This window comes from Elephas maximus, chromosome 4, assembly GCF_024166365.1.
Source record: "Elephas maximus indicus isolate mEleMax1 chromosome 4, mEleMax1 primary haplotype, whole genome shotgun sequence".
In the NCBI taxonomy this organism is placed as follows: Eukaryota; Metazoa; Chordata; class Mammalia; order Proboscidea; family Elephantidae; genus Elephas; species Elephas maximus.
The window spans coordinates 183,295,249-183,317,222 of NC_064822.1; the positions used below are offsets into that span (position 1 = coordinate 183,295,249).

The 21,974-nt window shown below is 53.5% G+C and overlaps 1 protein-coding gene across 2 annotated transcripts in view; it reads left to right on the forward strand.

The window, feature by feature from the left end:
• SYNGR1 (synaptogyrin 1) overlaps positions 1-19,221 on the forward strand; it is a 31,679-nt gene extending 12,458 nt beyond the window's left edge. The window contains exons 2-4 of one of the 2 annotated variants that reach the window (XM_049885211.1): positions 7,813-8,059; positions 9,736-9,881; positions 14,655-19,221. In XM_049885211.1, coding sequence (XP_049741168.1) covers positions 7,813-8,059; positions 9,736-9,881; positions 14,655-14,876 — 615 coding nt within the window. In that variant the 3' untranslated portion in view covers positions 14,877-19,221. The other variant, XM_049885212.1, reaches the window with a different exon arrangement.
• Positions 19,222-21,974: the final 2,753 nt, after the last annotated feature.

Here is a 21,974-nt window from a genome sequence, read left to right on the forward strand (position 1 = left end):
GGTGCAGTTTGGAGCTGGGAGGGCAGGAGGGCCAAGGGCTCCAGATGTCATCTCCCTACAAGCTTATCTAGGGAAAAGTTAATGTTTGCCTAAAGACATTTAAAGTCAGCCATCTAGGAAGGTCCAGGGGAACGACAGTGCCCTCTGCCCCATACCGCTACCCCAGCTGAAGATGGGGGCCCTGGTCTCAGGCCGCCTCATTAACCAATGCCCAGCAGTGAGCCCCTGGCATGCCTAAGTCAGCAACACCCGTGAATTTGGAGACCCTCTGCAATTCCTCAAGTAAAGCGGCCCGGCCCCTTCGTGCACTGCGGGTGATAACCCAGGCTCTGGTCCTCTGGTCTGAGGTGCCATAGGGAGTAAGCAGGCATCGTTCTTTGGTCTCATGCTGATCCTAGCATTCAGAATTCTGCAGTTTTCTTAAGGCACATGGTCTGGAATGGGGCTGGAGCAGGGCAGGCCTGGGCAGGAGGCCCGGGGTCTCTGCTTACCTGTGGAGGGAGGCCTGGCCAGAGAGGACTGATCTCAGCCTCAGAGTCCTTCTGTAAAATGTTTTGTGAGTTTTTTTTTTCCTATTTTAATTTCTTAGACGTTAATAGACTTTTGTTTTAGTTTTATTTTTAAAAATTGTACGAAAAGTACAGAGCCCTTTTTTTAGGTTTATTTTCTCTTAAGAGGTTTGGTGAGGCAATAGATGGTGTGTGTAGGACACGTTGACCAGGGCTACTGTTCCTGTCAGGCCCTGAGGAGGCTGCAGCAGCTTCCCACCCAGAGTTCCTGGTCTCGTGGGGAGACAGACGCATAAATAAATCCCAGTGAGGTGTGTGAACAAAGTTCGGAGTGGGAGAGAGTGACTGGGGAGGAGGGTGTCCCCACCGCATCTGAGCAGGGTTTCGAAGGGTGAAGAGTTTGTTCCAATTTGAAGGATGAAGAAGGTGGGGAAGGGCATTCTGGGAGATGGAATCAGCAGGTGCAAAATTATGGGACATCAAGCAGCCTGTGGATGTGTAACCCCAGGCCCTTCAGGGCGATCGAGTAGGGTAGGGTTGGGAGGGGTGGGGTAGGGTGGGGGGTGGTGAGGCAGGGTGGGATCACAAAGGTCTCTGTTTCTGTGTCTCTGAATCCAGTAACCCAAGATACCACAACTCCGAGGTCCTGAGATTCCTTCCCAAATGTTTTTCTGAGTTTGGTGTGGATCTGCACCGAGCGCCATCTGGAATCAGTTTTCACAAAGACCAGGATTGGATTCTGGAGAGGGCAAGGAAAACAAAGAGGCTTGGCCTGTTTACCTTGGCACTTTTTTAGCGTGAGGGAAAGAGGGTTTTGTTCCTGGGCCTGCTGGTGGTCAGTGGCCTCCACATGTCCTCCTTAGGTGGCCTCCCTCCATTCTCGCCTGTCTCACAGTCTCCCTTCCCACAGCAGACTGACCCGCTTGTTGGCCAAGTTGTCTCAGTCTCGGTGACCAGTCTAGAATTTCATTCTCATTTAATTTCCGGCTCTTGGGTGGCTCCTCACGGCTGCTGTGCATGTCCCTTGCTATCCCTGCAGATCTAGCCTTATCAGATCACCCAGGGAGGTCGCCTGGGGCGGCATACTGGCTTTGGAGCCAAAGAGATGCAGGCTTGAGTCCAGACTTCATCCCTCACCAGCTGCGTGACCGGGGCAGGTTCCTGGAACTCTCGGTGCCTTGGTTTCTCGACTGTAAAATGGGAATAAGAATACCAACCTCATGAGATTCAGAGCATATACAGTAAAACCTATGAAAGCCAGAATCTGTAAGGCAGAAACCTGTCAGAGAAGGAAAACTCAAATATTTTCCACAACAAAGAGAGCGATACCCCGTCAAGGGCAGAAAACATGTGAGACCCGGAAAAACAAAGCAGTCCCATCGGTTCTGGTTGACATAGATTTTACTGCGTTTTAGTGCATGTAGTAGGTCCTGACTGGGCCCCCTTCCACCCACCACTTGCTATGAATAGATGAGGTGCAGGAGCCTGAGGTCTGTCCCCTGCTTTTGGAGGGGCTCCTGCTTGGCCTGGGAAGACAGGGGCTAAATGTATCCTGGAGGGGGTTTGGGGGTCATCAGGAAGTGGCTTTGTGACCTTGGCATCGCTCCTTCCTTTCTTTGAGCCTCGTTTTCTCCATCTGTAAAGTATCAGACCTGGTCCAGGTGAGGCTCTCCTGCTGGCCCAGCCCCTCGGCCTGCTGTGGATATGGCAGCTTCAGGCAAACGCCTCTCTTCCCTTTACCATCAGCCTATTGAGCATCACCTGCACTGGGGACCTAACCTGTCCACACCCAGGTCTTAGGAAGCCCCATCCCTCCAGGGGCTCCCTGACTCCCCATTTTGGATCTGACAGATGCAGCATGGCACCACAGGCCCCGGCCCCCCGCGCCCTCACCTGGGTGCTGCGGTCGCTGCTGGCTGGTCTCCCTGCTTCCCCCTTTGTCCCTACAGTCTTTTCTCTCCACACAGCCACTATGGTCCTTTCCAAACCTAAGTCGGATCAAGTCACTCACTGCTGTGAGGCCTTCAGTGGCTCTCAAACTCACTCAGTGAAATTCCGGTCCTCGCCCTGACTGTCCAGTGCCTCAGGACCAGCCACATTGGCCTCCGTGATGCTCTCAATCATACCGAGCTTATTCACACCCCAGGGCCTCTGCACTAGTGGCTTCTCCTCCCTGGAACATTGTCTCTCAGATGTCCTCATGGCTCCGGTCCCTCACTTCAGTCAGGTTTCTGCTCAAAGGTCACTTCATCACAGGATGTCCCCAGCCACCTGGCCCCTCTCCTTGCAACACCTTATCATTTGTGATACTTGTAACGACATATGTACATATTTGTCTCCGTCTGTGAGAACAGAGGCCTTCCTCTCTGTTCTCAGCCTCAGCACGGACCTGACCTATACTAGGTGCTCAGTAAACATGGTTAAATGAGTCAGTAACTGCATGTCACTCCCCAATTCTTTGGCCCTGAGATGAGGCCTCCCTAGAAGCTTGGGCTGTGTCTGAAGGTGGTGGAGAGCCACTGAAGTGACCGTTGTGCTATAGGGTGGGGGCGGATGGGAGGGGATGGGACTGGGAGAAGAGGGCCATGGTCCATGGAGTCAGATCTGGTCACACCTCTGCCCACCGCCCTCCCCCCAACCCCCACCACAGCTTCGCACTGCGCTTAAATCCAAGGTCCTCACCACAGCCAACCAGGCCCTACATGGTCCTGTCTCCCATCCCACTTCTTTCCCCTCCCCTATGCCTCTCCAGCCCCAGTTCCCTTGGTCACTGCTCCTGCCATGCGAAACCTATTCCCACCTCAGTCTTCGCACTTTCTGTTCCTCTGCCTGGAACTCGGTTCCCTCTGATTTTTGCGTGGGTGGCTCCTCCCTGTGTCAATTCAGAGGGCACCTTCCCTGACCACCATGGCTTCCCTCACAGTGTTTCACAGTGTCTGTCATCGCTGTAATTGTCTGCTTTGCTGTAATGTCAGCCTAGCATCTTTGGGTGCTTACTATGTGCTGTGTGCTGTTCACAGTTCAGGTGTCTTGTTACCTGCACTTTACAGATGAGGAAATTGAGGTTCAGAAAGATCAAGTCACTTGCCCAAGGTCACCCAGCTGGTCAAGCAGCCAAGCAGGGATTCAGCCAGCTCAGGTGGTCTGACCCCAAGCCCAGGCTCCTGCCCACCTAACTGCTCCCCCCGAGATGGCCAGCTCCCCCACAGCAGGGTCTTCACAGTTGGAGTCACCTCCCAGCCCAGTGCCAGGCGCTGAGGAGACTGACCTGTGATGAATCCTGCCCAAGGCCCCCATCCACTGGAGCCTGGGATGGAGGGGACGGCGTAGGGGCAAGGGGGGCAGGCAGCAGCAGCAGGAGCTGGAGTGAAGCTGCCTCCTTCCTTGTACAGCCCCTGGGGCCCCGCTGCCTGGTCCCTCCGAGGATGTTTTGATCTTGTTCTGTTTCTAGCACTTTCCTCCCAGCCTCTCTGAGGACTCCCTGCTTCTGTCCCTCAAGAGGGCCCAGGTATTAATGGTTCCTCCTCTGCTGTCCCAGAGGCCGGGACTTCTGCCTGCTGTCTCCCTCCTGTGCTGGCCTCCTGGCCTTTTCTGTTTTGGAAGAGGGGTACATCTTACTCCCACCTTGATGGCAGCGGTGTCTCTGCTGCTCCCGGGGAATGTGTGTCTGTTCAGGAAGCGTTGCTCACAGGGGCCTTCCTGGTAGTGTTCTCACTTTCCTAGGGCTGTCAGGAGATGGAAATTAACCCTTACTAATATCCTATTGGAGCCCTGGTGGCGCAGTGGTTAAGAGCTCAGCTAACCAAAAGGCCTGCTGTTCAAACCCACCTCAGGAGAAAGATGTGGCAGTCTGCTTCTGTAAAGATTTACAGCCTTGGAAACCCTGTGGGGCAGCTCTACTCTGTCTTGTAGGGTTGCTATGAATGGAATCAACTTGATGGCAGTGGTTTGGTTTGGTTAAGCTCCTCCTGGGGCCACTGGTGGTTCAGTGGCAGAATTCTTGTCTTCCATGCGGGAGACCTGGGTTGGACTACCAGTCAGTGCCCCTCATGTGCAGCCACCCCCCATCTGTCAGTGGAGGTTTGCACATTGCTTTGATGCCAAACAGGTATCAGTGGAGCTTCCAGACTATGACAGACTAGGAAGAAAGGCCTGGCGATCTACTTCCAAAAATCAGCCAGTGAAAACCCTATGGATCACGGTGGTCTGATTCGTAACCAGTCATGGGGATGGCGCCACGAGTCAGGGGCTGACTTGATGGCAGCTAACAGCAACAAACTCCTACTGTGCACTGCTCCGCTCTGGGGTTTTTTTTCTGTTTGCCATCAAGTCGATTCTGATTCATGGTGACCTCATGAGTGTCAGAGTAGTTCTTTTGGGAACAAATTTTGAGCCAACTCCCATTACATGTAGATCTACTGATTTTATATGTATTATTACTGCAGTAACGTATCCTATACACTAGAAGACCTATATAAAGTATAGGCATTTTAAAAAGGTATGATAAAAATAACGCAGTAAAACCTGCAAAAGCCAGAACTGTGTAAGGCAGGAACCTGTCAAAAAAACAAAACTCAAATATTTTTCACTGAAACGAGCAGTAGAAAGGTGGTAAGACTGCACCCTGTCAAAGGCGGAAAACTTGTGAGACCCGGAAAAACAAGGCAGTCTTGTTGAGTTCTGGCTCTCACAGGTTTCACTGTATTCATAGTGCCTCTTGTATTTTTTTTTTTCAATTGTTCTTTAGGTGAAAGTTTACAGAGCAGATTAGTTTCTCATTAAACAATACACGTATCGTTTTGTGACATTGGTTTGTGACTTAAAACAACACACATTTATTATCTTGTAGTTTCTGTGGGTCCGGAGTCTGGGTGCAGCTTAGCAGGGTACCACTGCCTCGGGGTCTCTAATAGGCTGCTATCAAGGTGTTGGTGGGGACCGAGGTCTCATCTGAAGGCTCAGCTGAGGGCGGATCTGCATTCAAGCTCATTTACATGGTTGTTGGCAGGATTCAGTTCCTTGCCACATGGCCTCTTCAAAAACCAGTTGCCGTCAAGTCAATTCTGACTCCTGGCGACCCCTTGTGTGTCAGAGGAGAACTGTGTTACATAGAATTTTCAATGGCTGCTTTTTTGGAAGTAGGTCACCAGGGCTTTCTTTCGAAGTGCCTCTGGGTGGACTCAAAACCAACTGAACTCCATCACAGCAAACAAGCGAAAGGGGGCAAGAGAAAGTGAGAAAGATGGAAGCCACTGTCTTTTTTGTAACCTAACATTAAGTGCCATCCCATCACTTTTGCCATATTCTGTTTGTTAGAAGCAAGTCATAATCCAGCCCTCACTAAAGGGGAGGGATCTACACAAGGGTGTGAATACCAGGAGGTGGGGTGTCTTAGTTTTTAGTGCTGCTGTAATAGAAATACCCTAAGTGGGTGGTATATCACAAACAGAAATTTATTTTCTCACAGTTTATTGTTGTTGTTGGGTGCCATCGAATCCATCTTCGACTCATGGTGAACCCCATGTGACAGAGAACTGCTCTGTATGATTTTCTAGGCTGTAATCTTTGCAGGAGCAGACCACCAAGACTTTCTCTCACAGAGCTGCTGGTGAATTTGAACCATCAACCTTTTAGTTAGCAATTGATCGCTTAACCGTTGTGCTACCAGGGCCTCATTTCTCACCGTTGAGGTGGCCAGAAGTCCAAATTCAGGGCACCTGCCCCAGGGGAAGTCTCTCTGTCTCTCTTTTGGCTCTGGGGGAAGGTCCTTGTCTCTTTGTTTCTGTTCCTGGTTTCCGTGGCGACCTTTGTGTGGTGTGGCATCTATCTTCGCCCATCTGTGCTTGCTTCTCTCCATGCCTAATCTGGTTTTTTCATTAAAAATTTCAGAGGCAATTGGCTTAAGACACACCCTACACTGGTATGACCTCGTTAACATAAAGAAAAACCCTATTCCCAAATGGGGTTACATCACAGTATAAAAACCCATCGCCATGAGTCCATTCCAACGACCCACAGTGACCCTGTAGGACAGAGTAGAACTGCCCCATAGGGTTTCCAGGGAGCAGCTGGTGGATTCAAATTGCCGACCTTCTGGTTAGTAGTTGAGCTCCTAACCACTGCGCCACCAGGGCTCCATCCACAGTATAGGGATTAGGATTTACAACACATTTTTGGGGGATACAATTTCTCTTATCTAGTGTTGCTAAAACAAATACCATAGGTGAATGGCTTTAACAAACAGAAATTTATTTCCTCACGGTTTAGGGAGACTAGAAATGCGAATTCAGGGCACCAGCCATAGGAGAAGGCTTTCTCTTTCTGTTGGCTCTGGGGAGATGTCCTTGTCTCTTCAGCTTGTTTCCTGGTTTCTTAGAGATCTCCACGTGGTTTAGTATCCATGTTCCCCCATCTCTATTGCTCTAGTTTGCTTGTTTAATCTCTTTTATATCTCAAAAGAGGTTAAGACACACCTTGCACTAATCCTGCCTTATTAACATAACAAAGACAACCCATCCCCAAATGGGATTATAACCTCAGGCATTGAGGTTAGGATTTACAACATGTATTTTTGGAGGACACAATTCACATCTATAACACAATTCAGTTCCTAACAGGGCCTCTTTGGGAATCACCTCAGGGGCCGCAGAGGGCTGTGGAGAGGGTTGAATGGGGCAGTGCGCGTATCACACTCAGGGTAGCCTGTAATTGGCAGGGTTGTGACTGGTGTTACGTTTTCACTCATCATTCTTTTCACTTTCTGAGGCCTTGGTGGCCCAGGCAACAGGGAAGGGTGGAATGAGACAGGGCCTGAGACCCCAGGACAGCCCACAGGGAGCACAAGATGGGGCTAGGTATGTGCCAGCATTCAGAGGGGTCAGCCTGGGAGACTGGGGCAGGTTTGCCAGGACAGCCCGGGACCCTTTGGTCTGGGAGGCCGGGTCCAGCCCCTCAGGAACAGAACCCATGACCAGAAGACCTGGAAGACCTCTCTGGACCTAGCTGAGTGTGGGGGAGGGGGAGCACATCTGTGTTTGGAGGGCCTCAGTTCCCATGACTGAGGGCGTAAGTGATTGACACCCCCCCCCCGTCCCCGACACTGTGTGACCCAAGTAAGTTGCCGTCCCTCTCTGGGCCTCCCGTCTGAAATGCCGGCCTTGTGGCTGACCTTGGTGAACAGACTCAGAGGGTCAGGTACCAGGTGGGGGTGTTGATGCCTCCTGCTCCCCCAGGGCTGGTACTGGGTAGGGGCTGGGGCCGGGCTGGGTCCTGCCCAGGTCTCACCCCTGCTTCCACCTCTCAGGTCTTCTCCATCGTGGTGTTCGGCTCCATCGTGAACGAGGGCTACCTCAACATTCCCGACGAGGCTGAGGGGGGCAAGGAATTCTGCATCTACAACCGCAACCCCAACGCCTGCAGCTACGGTGTGACCGTGGGCGTGCTGGCCTTTCTCACCTGCCTGCTCTACCTGGCCCTGGACGTGTACTTCCCACAGATCAGCAGTGTCAAGGATCGAAAGAAGGCCGTCCTGTCCGACATTGGTGTCTCGGGTGAGCCCCTGCCCCAGTGGGCATCCCCTCAGCGTGAGGTAGTCTACAGAGGACCACCTGGCCGTGGTCTGCTAATCTTTGCTCACACATGTTAGGCAGCAGTGCCTTCTTCCCATTTTACAGATGAGGAAACTGAGGCCCAGGCGGGTGAAGGGACTGACTTGGAGCCATATGCCTGGCAACAGGCAGCAGGGAAGGATGGGACCATGGCAAAACCAGAGACCCCAGAATAGCCCCTGGAGAGGGAAGGGGAGTGCACAGTGGGATGGGCTTGTACCATGTCCAGAGGCGTCACCTCTTGTTTCCATGGCCTCTTCTATGCTCCTGCCTGGTGGGGTTCCCTAAGAACTAAGCAAGGCAGTGATTGTATGGCCCTGGCACACAGCCAGACCTAGGAGATCAGTCAGAACCTGGGGCTGGGGAGCTGACTTGACCTGCCAACCTTTGCCCTCCAGAAATGGTCTTTGCCTGGGCGTCCTGACCTCTGCCCCCATGAGCTCTAGGAATCTGATTGGTGGATGCTTCGGCGGGGTGGAAGGGCCAGGACTTGGGTCTCCAGCTGGGACCTCCCCCCATTTCCAGGTCTGGGTCAGGCATTGAGGCCCAGGCATCCCCCATCCCAATGAGCTCCCCCTCAGGTCACGTTGCTCCTCAGCACCTGGGGGACGCCGAGTTTCTTGCGGCCCTGTTGCCGGGTGCTGGGACAAGCGCAGGGAGTGGCAGGGTCTCTGCCCACTTCTTCCAGTAGGACAGAGCAGAACCCAAAGCTGTTTCTGGAAAATTGTTCACTCCAGAGACCTGAGTCCCTCCTGCCTGACACTGGGGTTAGGTATGTCACGCTCCTATATTTGGAATAAAATTATTCTCTTGGGCTCAGTCTTTCGTCCTCTGTGGGCCTCAGTCTCTCCTTTCTAGTTCAAAGGGCTTAGACTGAAGTCGTGGTCCCACGACACCCCAGGGGTCCCTGGCAGTGCCTCTGGGAGGTAGGCTGGGCTCTAGGCTCCCCACACCCTTGGCCCATGCACACTTCATCCTGAGTAGCTCTGGTCCTAGCTGCGTAGGCCTTGGCCACCCACAGGAAGACGACAGGCTCTCACTACTACCCATCCCCACCTTGGTTCTCAAAGGACTCTGCACTAAATTTGACAACTTGGTGAGGCTGCAAGTCAGAAGTCATTGCTCAGACCCACTGAGGTTGAGGTACCCCTTTATCCAGCCTCCTTATAACCCCTGTCTCCCGACTTCCCTGGGAGACTGCAATAGAACAGCGTGGGGGAGAAGGGGGAGCTCCTCCCTGGAGAGCCGCAGGCCCTGGGTGTGGACAGGGGCCCTGAGTTGGGGTTAGCTGGGAGACAAAAGCTGGCCTCAGCTGACTGACTTCTGTCTTCTCTCTCATACCCTGTGTCTCCCTCCTTCCTCCCTGCTCACTGCCTGGCCTTCTTGTGATTCCTGGCCCTCATCTGTCTTTTCCCAATGGTCTGTCCCCTCTGCACCTCACTCATGTCTCGGTTCTCGCTGCCTCTTCTCTTTGCTTCTCCTTCACCCCACCCATGACCTATTCCTTTGGGGGTGGGATGATGTGGGAGACCTGCTCTGAACTTCTCCTCATTCCTCGGCCCCCCGTTCTCTCCCCACTCACCCCCTCTCTGCGTATGTGGCCCTGTGGATGCCCCCAGCCTTCTGGGCCTTCCTCTGGTTCGTGGGCTTTTGCTTCCTAGCCAACCAGTGGCAGGTCTCCAAGCCCAAGGACAACCCGCTGAACGAAGGGACGGACGCGGCCCGGGCCGCCATCACCTTCTCCTTCTTCTCCATCTTCACTTGGGTGAGTGCAGCCACCCACTGAGCCACACTCATCTGCCCCTAGTGGAGCCCCCAGGCTGGTGGCCTTTCAACATAGCAGGGATTGGCGTCTGTTTGTCCTCTCCTTTCTCGGTCCACTTACCTTTGGAGCGGGCAGCACAGTGCTTCCTCCCTGGGGAAGGAGACCACTGCATTTGCTAAGGAGGACAGCCACTTGGTGACACCAGACTCTCGCTTTGGTACAGAACATCCTTCCTGTAGGCCATGGACACCCTCAACTACTCTAGGTGGTTGGTATTTATTACCCCCTTTTATAGAAAAGAAAGCCAAGGCTTAGACAGGAAGCTGAGGCCTTCAAAGATATGAGGCTGGGAAGAAGCCAGGCCTGGAGTCAGGAAACCTGGATCACATCCTGGGGCTGTGCCTAATTCTCCAGGCCTCAATCTTCCCATCTGTAAAATGGGGGGGGGGGGTGGGATTGGATATGGGTGTGTATGCAGAGCGGTCACAAACTCAGAAACCTACAGGGCCAGGCAGGATGTGGGGATGGGTGAGGCAGGCCAGTGCCATGTTCTTGCCTGTTCAGAAAGGACACCCTTTGCCTGGCTCCTGGTGCCAGCAGGAATGGGGACCCCCAAGGCCACAGAAGCCAGAAATCTGAATTGTAATGTGAAATCTGATCTTTACATGTCAGGCATTTATTCAAGTTTAAAAAAATATTTTGAGGGCCCACAGCCGGACAGCAATGCTGGCCCCTCCCTTTCCCTGGTTCTAGCCAATCTCGTTGTCTTTCTTCTTCTCACCCAAACTCCTGCCTTCAGAGATCTGGGGCCACTCAATTCCAGGCCCCCCTCCCCCGCCACCTCCTCCACCCCCCCCCCCACCCCTCACCAAGGACATCCCTCAGTCCTTGGCCCAGCCTTCTACGAGGAGGGGGCCTTGGCACTCCGTGAAGCCACACTACAGCCAGCGCCCCCCTGCTCCTTCACCCTCCTGAGCCCACCCTGGGGTGGCTTCTTTTTCTTTGAAGGTCCCTGTATGTCCATTTTCCTTGGTCCCCCCACTATCATATTGGGAGCTAGAGTATAGAGGGGCCTGTGGTTCAGCCCCTGGCAGGCCAGCTGTGGTCACTTTAGCCCCTGATGTCCTCAAGGCTGGATAGGAAAAACCAAGTGACCCCAGGGGATCTCAGGCCAGAGAAGATGCCTAAAGTGGGGACCACCCAGCCCAACAGGGAGGAGTTTGGGCGATGTGTACACTGACATGGGGGTGGGGTTGGCTCACAGAGGTTGGTGGATGATTGGATACCAGCATTTCCAGGAGTGAGTCTGAAGGACCTTGACTGAAAGGCACCTGCCCCACTGCTGAAGCCAGCCTCCTTGCTGGACCCTGCCGGCCTCACCCCCACTCTCTCCTGGCAGAGCCTGACCGCAGCCCTGGCCGTGCGGAGATTCAAGGACCTTACCTTCCAGGAAGAGTACAACACGCTGTTCCCCAGCATGGCACAGCCCTAGGCCTCCCGGTTCGCAGGAGCAGGAGCCCTGTGTCATGCCCGGTGGCCAGGTTGCAGGGGCACACCTAGTGCCTGGAATGCATTTATCCCCAGAGGGCCGAACAACCAGAACACCAGGGCTGGAGGGCTGGCTTGAGGAGCCAGTTCGGAGTGACCACTCACTCATTCATTCATCACCTCCTTTGTGTGTTCTCCGTGTGTTCATTCACTTAGTAAACATTTATTGAGCAGCTGGCTTGTGCCTAGTGGTGAATCAGACAGGGTCCCTGACCGAGGAGCCCACAGTCTGGGGAGGGGCAAGACTGGGGTGCTAAGTCTCCCAAAATGGACTGCCATGGGCTGTTAAGGGGCTGGAGGTGGCTCCACACATGGGTTGCCAGGGGTGTCGAAGGTTCGAGGTGCTGAGCTGTGAAAACTGACCACCCATCCCATGATGGTAGCGTGAAGGATGGTCTTCACAGTCCCCAGGGAGACTGGCTGCCGAGGAAGGCCTGGCTTAGGACGTCAGAGGGCCCCTGGCCCCACTCTGCTCTCACGGGCTGTGTGGCCCTGGGCAAACCCCTGCACCTCTCTGAGGCTCAGTCCACATCCTGGAGGGGGTGATAATGGTGATGATGGTGAGGATGAAAGAAAGCCCAGGACAGGGCTTGGCACAGGAATGCTCAATAAATGTAAACTCATGTTCCTTCATTCATTTATTCATTCTCTCCAGGGAGTCAGGGGCGCCTCCATAATCTCTACTTCCGGAGTGATTTTCATGTGGGGAATCTTTGTTCTTCCAGAGGACTCTGGCCCCCAGTTCTCCACTGGTTTCTTTCTTGGGACCATCAGCTGCCTGAGCAGGAACCTACCCATCCCTCCACTCTCTGCAGGAGTTGAGGAGGTAGTAGAGCAGCAACAGGCCCCCCAAGCAACTCCTCAGCCATGCTAGGGGCTGAGCGCACAGGCAGTGAGCTTCCCGGCATTGGGAGCATACAAGTGCAGGCTGCTTGCTGCACGGTGGAGATGCTGCAGAGTATACCTACTCTGTGGGAAGCAGGACCAGGGGCCCACCAGGTTGCTGGGCTCTGAGCAGAATGCCCAGCCTTCCCTTGGCACCCCAGCCCACCAGGGGCCCATGTTCCTCCTTTGCTCCTGTCTGGTGGCCCCTTGAGCTAGTTGGCCAAGGTGGACCTTGATTCGGCGGAGGCAGAGGAGTGATGGCAGGGACAGCACTAGGTGCTGGTAGCCAGAGGCCTTTCCCTGGAAGGGTCCACAGAGGTCTGCCTCCTCAGGAAACCAGCCTGGACAGTGAAGCCAGGGAGCTCTGGGAAAAGCGAGTCTGCAGACCTTTCATTCATTCCCTAACTGCTGTTGTGGACTTGCCAACAGCCTAGGCTGCCTAAGACCTGACCCCTGCCCAGGGCAGTTCACTGCCCCCGCCGCTTCTCGAGGCTCCAGCGTCTGAGCGCTTAGCAGCCAGGACCTCATACCAACCAAAAAAACCAAACCCCATTCCGACTCATAGTGATCCTATAGGACAGTGTAGAACTGCCCCATAGGGCTTCCAAGGAGCACCTGGTGGATTCGAACTGCCGAACTTTTGGTTAGCAACCAAACTCTTAACCACTATGCCACCAGGGTTTGCCTCATACCAACATAGTGGAAAAACTGAAGGGGGCCACACTAATTTCCCACAGCCCAACTTCTTTAGGCCTGGTCTCCTTTTCCCAGACCCTAGCACTTGGCCTTAAACAGCCACTTCCCAGGAATCCTCCCCCCAGCTCTTTCTGAAATCAGCACAAATCAGAAACTAATGCCTAGTCACTGGGCTTCTGGAACTTTCTGAAATAAAATGCCAAGCGCACTTCTCTCCCTAGCTTTCACCAGGTGACCCTTTGGAGTTCCTGGTTAACTCAGTGCCTTGTCAGGAGACTGATCAAAGGGAGGGAGACAGAGAGAACCCTGGCCTGGGAAGGAGCAGGACCCCCACGAGTTCCTGGTTAACTCAGTGCCTTGTCAGGAGATTGATCAAAGGGAGGGAGACAGAGAGAACCCTGGCCTGGGAAGGAGCAGGACCCCCACATCCAGGTCTGGACTCTGGACCCGACTGCCACAGGCCTCAGCCTTCTCTAGGCCTCAATCTCCCCAGCCCCAAAATGGCGTAGGTAGGGCATTAGCATTTTCTCATCACAGGCAGGTTTCCTTGGGCTGGAACGCTTCCTGGGGAAGGCTGTGACTGTGAACCTGTAAACTCTGTAATCATTCTTATTGACGAAGGTCATTTACTCCCTAGCTCAGTGTGGCCAGTGCCATTGTCTTTAATAACAGTGTAATTGCTTTTATCAAAAAAGAATTTCCTAATTATGCATGGATGCTAGAGACGAGTCTTCCCTAAACTGAGTTCTATGAAAAAAGGGTATCTGCGGTTGGTTGCAGAGGCTTGGCGAATGTTGCTTGCCATAGTTTCTCCCTTGGAGACTCCCGGCGTGCACTAAGTAGCAAAGGCTCTGACAAGTCCTATGGTTCTGTAAGCTATTTCACTCTGTTTAACTCAACTTCGCAAACTTCTTTGACCAAATGTTTTGGTTAGAATTAGATTTAGTCACAATTGATGGAAATCCCAAATCACAGTGACTTCAGCCAGGCCTTGGTCTGGGGAGGCAGCCCAGGGCTGACATACCAGCTCCAGAAGTCCTTTGTGACCCAGGCCTCCTCCATCTCTACAATTTGCCCTGTGTCCTCATGGTCCAGTATGGCAACTAGAGCTCCAGCCATCACATCCACATTCCAGGCATCAGGTTGAAGGATGAAATGAAGAACATGGATGCCCCATTGGCCAGAACATAGTCACATGACCATGCCTAGCTACAAGAGAGACGAAGAAGAGTGGCTTTTAGGAGATGCCAACAGTTTTCTGCCCCACCAAGAAATTCTTTTTCCCCATTCCACGTAACACCCCTGAGAACATAGCTTAAGAAGGATACTGTAGGCTCTTGGGCCACTTTAACATTCAACAGTGGAGGCCCAGAGTGGCTACTGAGATTGGGGGGAATCAAGGGGTGACTGATGAGCTTCTTTCTAGCTGGTCAATGTGTCTGGGGCCCTGGGGGGTGCTGTGAGGATGGTCTTCCTTGCCTTTGGTCCAGCTAGGTTTCCTCTTTGGTTCTAAAGGACCTTTAACCTCTTATTGCCTCTGTCCTGTGAACTAACTGTCACTAACCCAGTGCTCTTGTCTGTCTCTCTTGTCTCTCCCCTAACCATCCCTACCTGCCTATCCTTGTCCCTGCTGGCCTTCCCCAGGTGGGCCAGGCAGTGCTGGCCTTCAAGCGGTACCAGATTGGCGCCGACTCGGCCCTGTTCTCCCAGGACTACATGGACCCCAGCCAGGACTCCAGCATGCCTTACGCCCCCTACGTGGAGCCCACCGCTGGGCCAGATCCTACTGGCATGGGCGGCACCTACCAGCAGCCGGCCAACGCCTTCGATGCCGAGCCCCAGGGCTACCAGTCACAGGGCTACTGAGCCACAGTGACCGCCTCCCCCTGCCCGCCCCTGCCCCACCGACCCTATCTATGCCCCTTCCTCCACACCCAGCCCCCTGCTCCCTCCCAGGCCACCCTGCCCAGTGCCTCTTTAGCCTCGGAGTTGTCCCACTGAGTTCCAGGGAGGCTTGGGGTGGGATGTAGGCAGCAAGCTGTTGGGGGGCTGTCCACGTGTGTGTGCAAGTACGTCCAAGGGCATGTGCCCAGCACGGGCCTGGAGGGTGGTGACTAGGGGTGCTTGCATTCATTCATTGCGTCATTGAGCATTTATTGGGTGCCTACTGTGTGTCAGGCCGGTGCTTGGCACAGGTGGTGAAGGAGCCAGAAGTGGTCCCAGATGGGGAAAAATGAGATGAGGAAGAGGGGCCGTGGGCACCAGAGATGAGAATGAGGGGAACAATAGACCTGGGAGGGCTGGGGAGGCATGCTGGGAAGGTTTGGCTCGGCCATAGGGCAAGTGTAAATACTCACGGGACATGGGCTGTCACCTGCAGAGCCTTCTCCATTCTCAACAGTCCTACTAGGAGAGTTGGGGCTTCCCCACCCTATGATGGGGAGGAAACTGAGGCCCGGGAGGTCAGGGGCACGCGCCTAGGGCCACTCAGCAGCCAGTGGGGAGCGAGGCCCACCCCAGGCCGAGGACTGCAGAGTGCCTGCTCTCCCTGCCGACCCCGCCACCCCCACCCCCTCGCCGGCCTGGAGCTCGGTGTTACTGTCATTCTGGGAGCCCTTGGGGGCCTCAGCCCCATAGGACACCCTGACTGCTGCAAGCAGGGGCCTGTTCCACCCCAGCTGGGGCAGTCCTGCCTCTGGGCCCCCGTCGCACATCCAGCAGCCCATTCCAGCCCTTGGCCTTCCTCTGGAGGTGGTGGAACTGAGACGCCCCCCGCCCCCCCGCCAGCCCCGTGGCTCCTTTTCCTGTGTGTTGCTCCTTGCTCTGTGTGTTCATGGAAGCTCGTTCCCGGGAGCTCAGGAGACCCACCCCACTTTGTGGCATTTGAAGGACTGAGCACTGTCCCTGCATCTGGGCTGGCGTTCTGAGTGCTTGCCCAGGGCCTAGGTGGCTGAGGAGGCCCAGAAGGAGGGCGGGGCTGGCCCAAGGGCACAGCAAGTGAGGCCCAGCCCCACCCCCAGCAGGTGACCCAATTCTCCACCTTCGTGACCGCCCAGGAAACGGAACCTGATCTGGGACGCTGTGCCATCTCTGGGGCCGGCTCCTGGTGGGGGCAGAGTGAACAGCACTGGGGCTTTGGACCAGCCAGGCTGGCACGGGCCTCTATGTCCCCATGCGTGAGCTGCTGCTGTGGGGTGCATGGCCCCTGGGATGACATGGATGAGAGCCCCTGTGCATAGTAGGCTTGGGGGAGGCCATGGATGCAGGGGAGAAGGCAGCAGGTGTCCCCAAAGGCACACAGAGGACTGTGGGGCCCCAGGGATGGGACGGATTCTTGCACAGGTGGGCACTTAGCTGAGCCTTAGGGGGCAGGGAGACCTGGAACAGGTGCACAGGGGCGGGGGATGGAGTAGTGTAACCAGGTCCAGGAGAGGCTTGTGGTCCATCCTGTCTGCCCAGCGTCCACACCTCTCTTCAGAGCCCTCCCTGTGAGGAGATCACAAGGGATTGTGGGTCGGGCACGGTGCTGCTGTTTCCACCACCACTCCCTGTCCTCCCTGCCCAAGAACCCTGAAAGGCAGGTAATACCTGCTTATTGGTTCAGCAGACAGTTATCGGGCATCTGTGCAGGGCGCTGGGTGCTGGGCGTGGTCTCTGCCCTCACGGAGCTTGCAGTCTGTGAGGGAAGATGAGCACTAAACAGCTATACGAAGAGTCCATTGCAGGTGCATGTGCTAGCCAGGGTCCCAAGTCTTCCTTGAGGACAGGGCCCCAGGGGTGGGCAGGAGTTAACACAGCAGTGAGGGGAGGAGGGACACCCTGGACAGAGAAGTAGCACGGCGTCGCCATTTCCCAGAAGGGGAAACCGAAGCTGAGGGGGCATACGTGAGTTAGCGGTGGAGCTTGTGTCTGAACCCAGGACTGTTGGAGGCCCAAGGACAGCAGGGACAGAACAGGACCTCAGACAGCTGAGTGACCTCTGGTTGTTGCTGACTGCCATTTCCTAAGTCTGGGGAAGGAGCTCTGTCCCTGGTTCTCCATCCCCCAGTGGCCTGAAGGGACTCAGATGGTATCTGAACCAGACCAGAGGTTTCTGAAGCCGGTGATGGTGTGGGTGGGCATGAATGTTTCTGAGAGGGTGAGAGTCTGTGCCCACCCACAGGAGGCTGTGCAAGTCCCCCTTGCGCACTCCCCACCACAAACCTTCCCTGCCCATGGGTGTGAGGAGACCCCAGCGTGCTGCCCACCTGTTGCTCCTGGGGCACCAGCCAGCTGCATGTGGATCACGCCCTCTATAGGCCTCAGTTGCTTCTCCCGTGTAATGGGGTAATGATGTAATGGGGCCGGAGGCAGGTACCTGTTAAACTTCACTCAGCCCCTGAGTGTATATTACAGACCCTTCTGCCTGCCTCCCTCCAGACTGGAAAAGTCTATAAGACCTCCTTCCTCCTGCCAGGGCCCAGCCTTGTGGTGGAGGTGAAAGCACACAGAGAGGGTGAGAGATGTACGAGGGCGTGCAGCAGGTGAGGGCAGGGTTTGGATGGGCTCCAGGGTTCCTGACTCCTGTCCTGGGAGGTTAATGGAGGACACCCCGCAGAGCCTCAAGCTCAGAGCCTACACTCAAGGGCAGTGGTATCCCCTCTTCCCTCCCACTATCCTCCCTGCCACTGTCTTGCTCCCAAGCCTTTCCTTGGAGAAGGGCCCTTGCACCCTGGCCCTGCAGAGTTTGGGTCCCACCCCCTCCAACACCAAGCACAAGAGAGGGCCTGGGACACCTGGGTTCCACACAAAAAGGACCCTTAGAGACTGTGGAGTCTGGGGTGGAGGACAGTGACTTGTCCAAGGTCATGATACAGAGCTGGAGGTTTGGGAGCCAGGTCTCCTGCCTCCCGAGTTGTCATTCTTCTCATTCAGTCACAGGCTGTGTTGCCTGTGTGGCCCCTGTCCAGCTCCAGGTGGGAGTGTAACCACTGAGGGACTAATTCCCAGGGGACCAGTATCAGTTACCCATTCCATCCTTCCCTGGTGAATCTTGATCTTCAAAGACCCATGGGGGCTCCAGGCTTCCCCCATGTAACCAAGAGCCCCCGCTTGTTACTCCTTGGGAATCCTCCCAACCCTGACCCAAGACCCCTTTGATTCCAAGGAACACGAAGGGGAAACACCCCTCCGAAGAGTTTATGGGGGGATGGACTGGTCCAGCCATCTCCCAGCGATGCCCCTGACTTGACACCCCATCCGCAGGTGCCCTGGCCCCTCCTGCAGCGTTACTGCCTGTGTATAGTATAAATATATATATTTTCTATATATAAGATGTATAATATAAGTCTCCACAAATATATCTGTGTGTGTGTGTGTGTGTGTGTGTGTGTGTGCGCGGTGAAGGGCGGTCCCCCCCCCGGACCCCCACTCTAGACTCCCCCACCACCTAGTGCAGTCTCTCAAGAGTGAATCCAGTGGCCCCATGGCACCCTTATTTATGACATCTGTCCATTTGTGGTGAACCAAGTGAAGGTGGTGACTTCTGGTGACACAGTAATAAAGTGAAGACTCAAAACCCACCAGGGGATTGCAAGTGTGTCCTGGTGTGTCTCTGTTCTTGGTGAGTGTGGCATGGAACTGCCCACCCCAGTGTCTCCCGTAACCTGGACCATATTTTATTTGCTCATTGTTTAATAAGTTTTTAATTACACAAAAAAAACCTATAAATATACTCTTAGAAAGTCAATACATTTGAAGCCAAAACCCCCAACACACACACTGACACAATCACCATTCCCTGGCCTGGGATGTTCCTGGATTCCCAGAGGTAACGAGGTTTAGGAGCTTGGCCTGTTTCCTTCCAGGCCATTTCCATGTTTTTACACACATATGTGTACAGCACCTGTTCTTAAAGCTGGTGACTCTAGGCTGACGTATTTATCCAGAGCCTTTAAATGTCAGATACTGCTAGGCCCTGGAAGTTCAATATCGAACAAGATGGACACAGTCCCTGCCCTTGCCTAGTGGGGAAGGTGGATCTTAAAGAAACTTGCAAGTAAAAATAGAAGTTGTGATAACTGCTGGGGTAGGGTAAGAGAATGTCAGAAGACAAGATTTAGACTGTGGGCTCAGAGCCTGGCGAGACCCTCAGATCAAGCAGGGGTTAGGCAGCAAGGGGTGCACTGGTGAACGTCCTGGACAGGAGCAGGAACACAGGTCCCTGGACAGGGAGGAGCTTGGGAGTGGCAAGGGGTGGTGGAGGCTTAGGGGGAGAGGAGAGTGAGGAACAGGCTAGAGGACAGTCTGGTCGCACCCTGTAAGGAGTTTGGGTTCATTCTAAGGGATGTGGGAAACCACTGAAGAAGGGATGCCATCCTGACACCTGCTTCAAATAGACCACTGGTGGACCACGTGGCAGTTAAAAAGCTGCTGCTCATTGCTCCGACAGGATGCTCACCATGGCAATGATGAGTGAACAGAGCCAAGATACATTTGAAGAAAGCCTACTGGATTCGCTGATGGACTGAATAAAGGGGGTGAGGTAGGTGTGAGAATGACTCGGGTGGAAGAACGCTTGAGCTCAGGCCTCTGTATGGACCTCTCAGTCACCATGCTTTCTCTTCCACCTCGGTTCCGTCTGAAAGTCCTGCCCCAGGCCCAGCCAGGGGAAGGGCCACTAGGCCTCTGATTGCACAGAGGTGAACGCCTTAACCAAAACCTGGCCCTCTATAGGCTGGTGGAGTCCCAATGTCTTGGCGTCAAAACTGTTACCCACTCGGAAGAGAATGATAGCTAAGCCAATCAGGTCGCGTCCCTCCAGAATAGGGCAGAGGGATTGGCTGCGATTCCTTGCAATCAAGAGATCCCACCCTCAACTCAGAGCTCTCAGGCTGGAAGCCTCAAAGCTGTGGCTGCCGCCCACCACATGGGAGACTCCTGCTATGCGGTGGGCTCCGGGATCAACCCCACGTCAGGTCACCTACCTGGGTCGGCCAATGCAAAATTGCAACTAATTTTTTTTTTCTGTAATTTTTTATTTTGAAAAGGATCATTCTGCTGATGGAACTGTTACGGGAGGTGGTAAGAATATTTTATAGGCTGTCAAGACATGCAGAGAAATTTCTGATAAATGCTTTCCAAATACAAGTAGCACATCTAGAGCTGAGGATACTCGTGGAACACTTTTTCTAAAAAGATTTAACTCTTCGTACAGGTCAGTTTTGCTTAAGTCTGAATTTAATGTTAAATATAAGTTTATACAGTGACATTTTAATGTTTTCTCTGATATTCCCTGTACTTTGTGGAGGTCATACAAGAAACCGAAAGTGACTGCATAATTTCTATATAATTCAAAGCACCTGTTTATACGTTTTATCCCTGTGTCTTCAATCACAAGGGAAAATTAATTTTAAAATTTGTCATCCTTGTTAATAATGAAACTTCACATGGAAATGCTATTTTTCTCTGTAGAGTGCGACAATCTTTAAATTTCTTTTCTATCTCTAAGCCTGTGGATATTTGTTTTCCAGTGTTGCAGCAGTTTTCAAAACCAGAGATTCCAAACTGCTTGAAGAATTCCGATAGCCTTGGTCCATGGCAGCATCTATGTGTATGCTTTCGTTTTGTAATACTTTACTGACAAAGCTGACAGCCTCAGCGCTGGCAGCTCCTGTCCTGACACTTGGCTGGAGACTTCGTATTTGTGCAGCCACTGCAGGCAAGAGCTCTCAGCCTGGACAGGCAAGCTGACCTGGCATCAGGGCCCCCACGCTGCCCCATGTGGAGGCCCAGCTGCCGCCACCGCCACTACTGCTTCTGTCGCTGCTGCTGCCACAGTCACCACTGCCAGTCTGGCCCCAGATCCTGGCCTGGCCACGCCGTTGCAGCCCCACAGCACCTTGGACCATCCCAGGCGACCAGGTCGACTGCTCAGCACCCATGCAGCCACTGCTCGCTGTGCCTCCTGGCCTGAACCTACTCATTGCTGCCTGGTGTATCTTCGTACATGCTTCATTGTCCAAGGGGACTTCACTTACAAAACACTTGTATTATTTTGCATATAAAACAGACAAACAAAAAGAATAACAAAAAGCAAAATAAAATTACTCAAGGATTTCAAGTTGGGCACAGCAGAACATTAAACCAGTGCAAGGCCCCTCCTGAGATCGGGGCCCCCAAGTGCACACCCATTAGTTGGTCCTGCTCCGAATGCTGATTCCAGCCCCCTCTCCGTTTCCCCTTTGTTCTATTCGGAATCTTTTTTCTTGTCTTTTTTAATAATCTCCCTGTCAATTAGATACCTACTCTTGGCTGTGGGCCAGAGTTATGCTAGCATGTCACAGGCATCATTTATTTCACGTCTTTCAGTCACCTGTGATAGGGCCCTGCAATCCTTCCATTTCACAGATGAGGAGCTGAGCCAGAGAAGTGTACAGCTGGACTCACCCAATGGCAGAGCCTAAATCGGCTTACAGTGTGTCTAGCTTCAAAACCCTTGCTCTCATCCACTTTGCTGCCTTTTGTTAAATTATTTTTAGACATTTTCAGTAACTTTTATGTCCTTAAAGCCTGTATTTCTTAACGTGAAATTCCCCCAGCTCTGCATGTTTCTAGATCTGCCTCTCTGTCCTCTGGTGTCTTCCCAAGCTCTGTCCCAATTATGTGTCCTAGAAATGTGACTTAAAACATTTGAGAGCTGGTGGACAAAACTGAAAGTCTTTTCACTCAAACTTTTTCAACAGTCTGCAGGCTTTCAACAATTACATTCCTTGGGCTGTGGCATCAGGTGAGCCTCGGTGTCCCACTTTCTCAACATGGCGGATCCCAGGCCTATTCTTGGGTGTCTTCTCCATCTGGTTTCAAGACTCCAAATACTCACTGTACACTAACAGTTCCCACATGTACATCCCCAGCTTGGACCACTTACATGTCCACCTACCTCGACACTGAGCTATTGACATCTCCCATCTACCATGCTCAGAA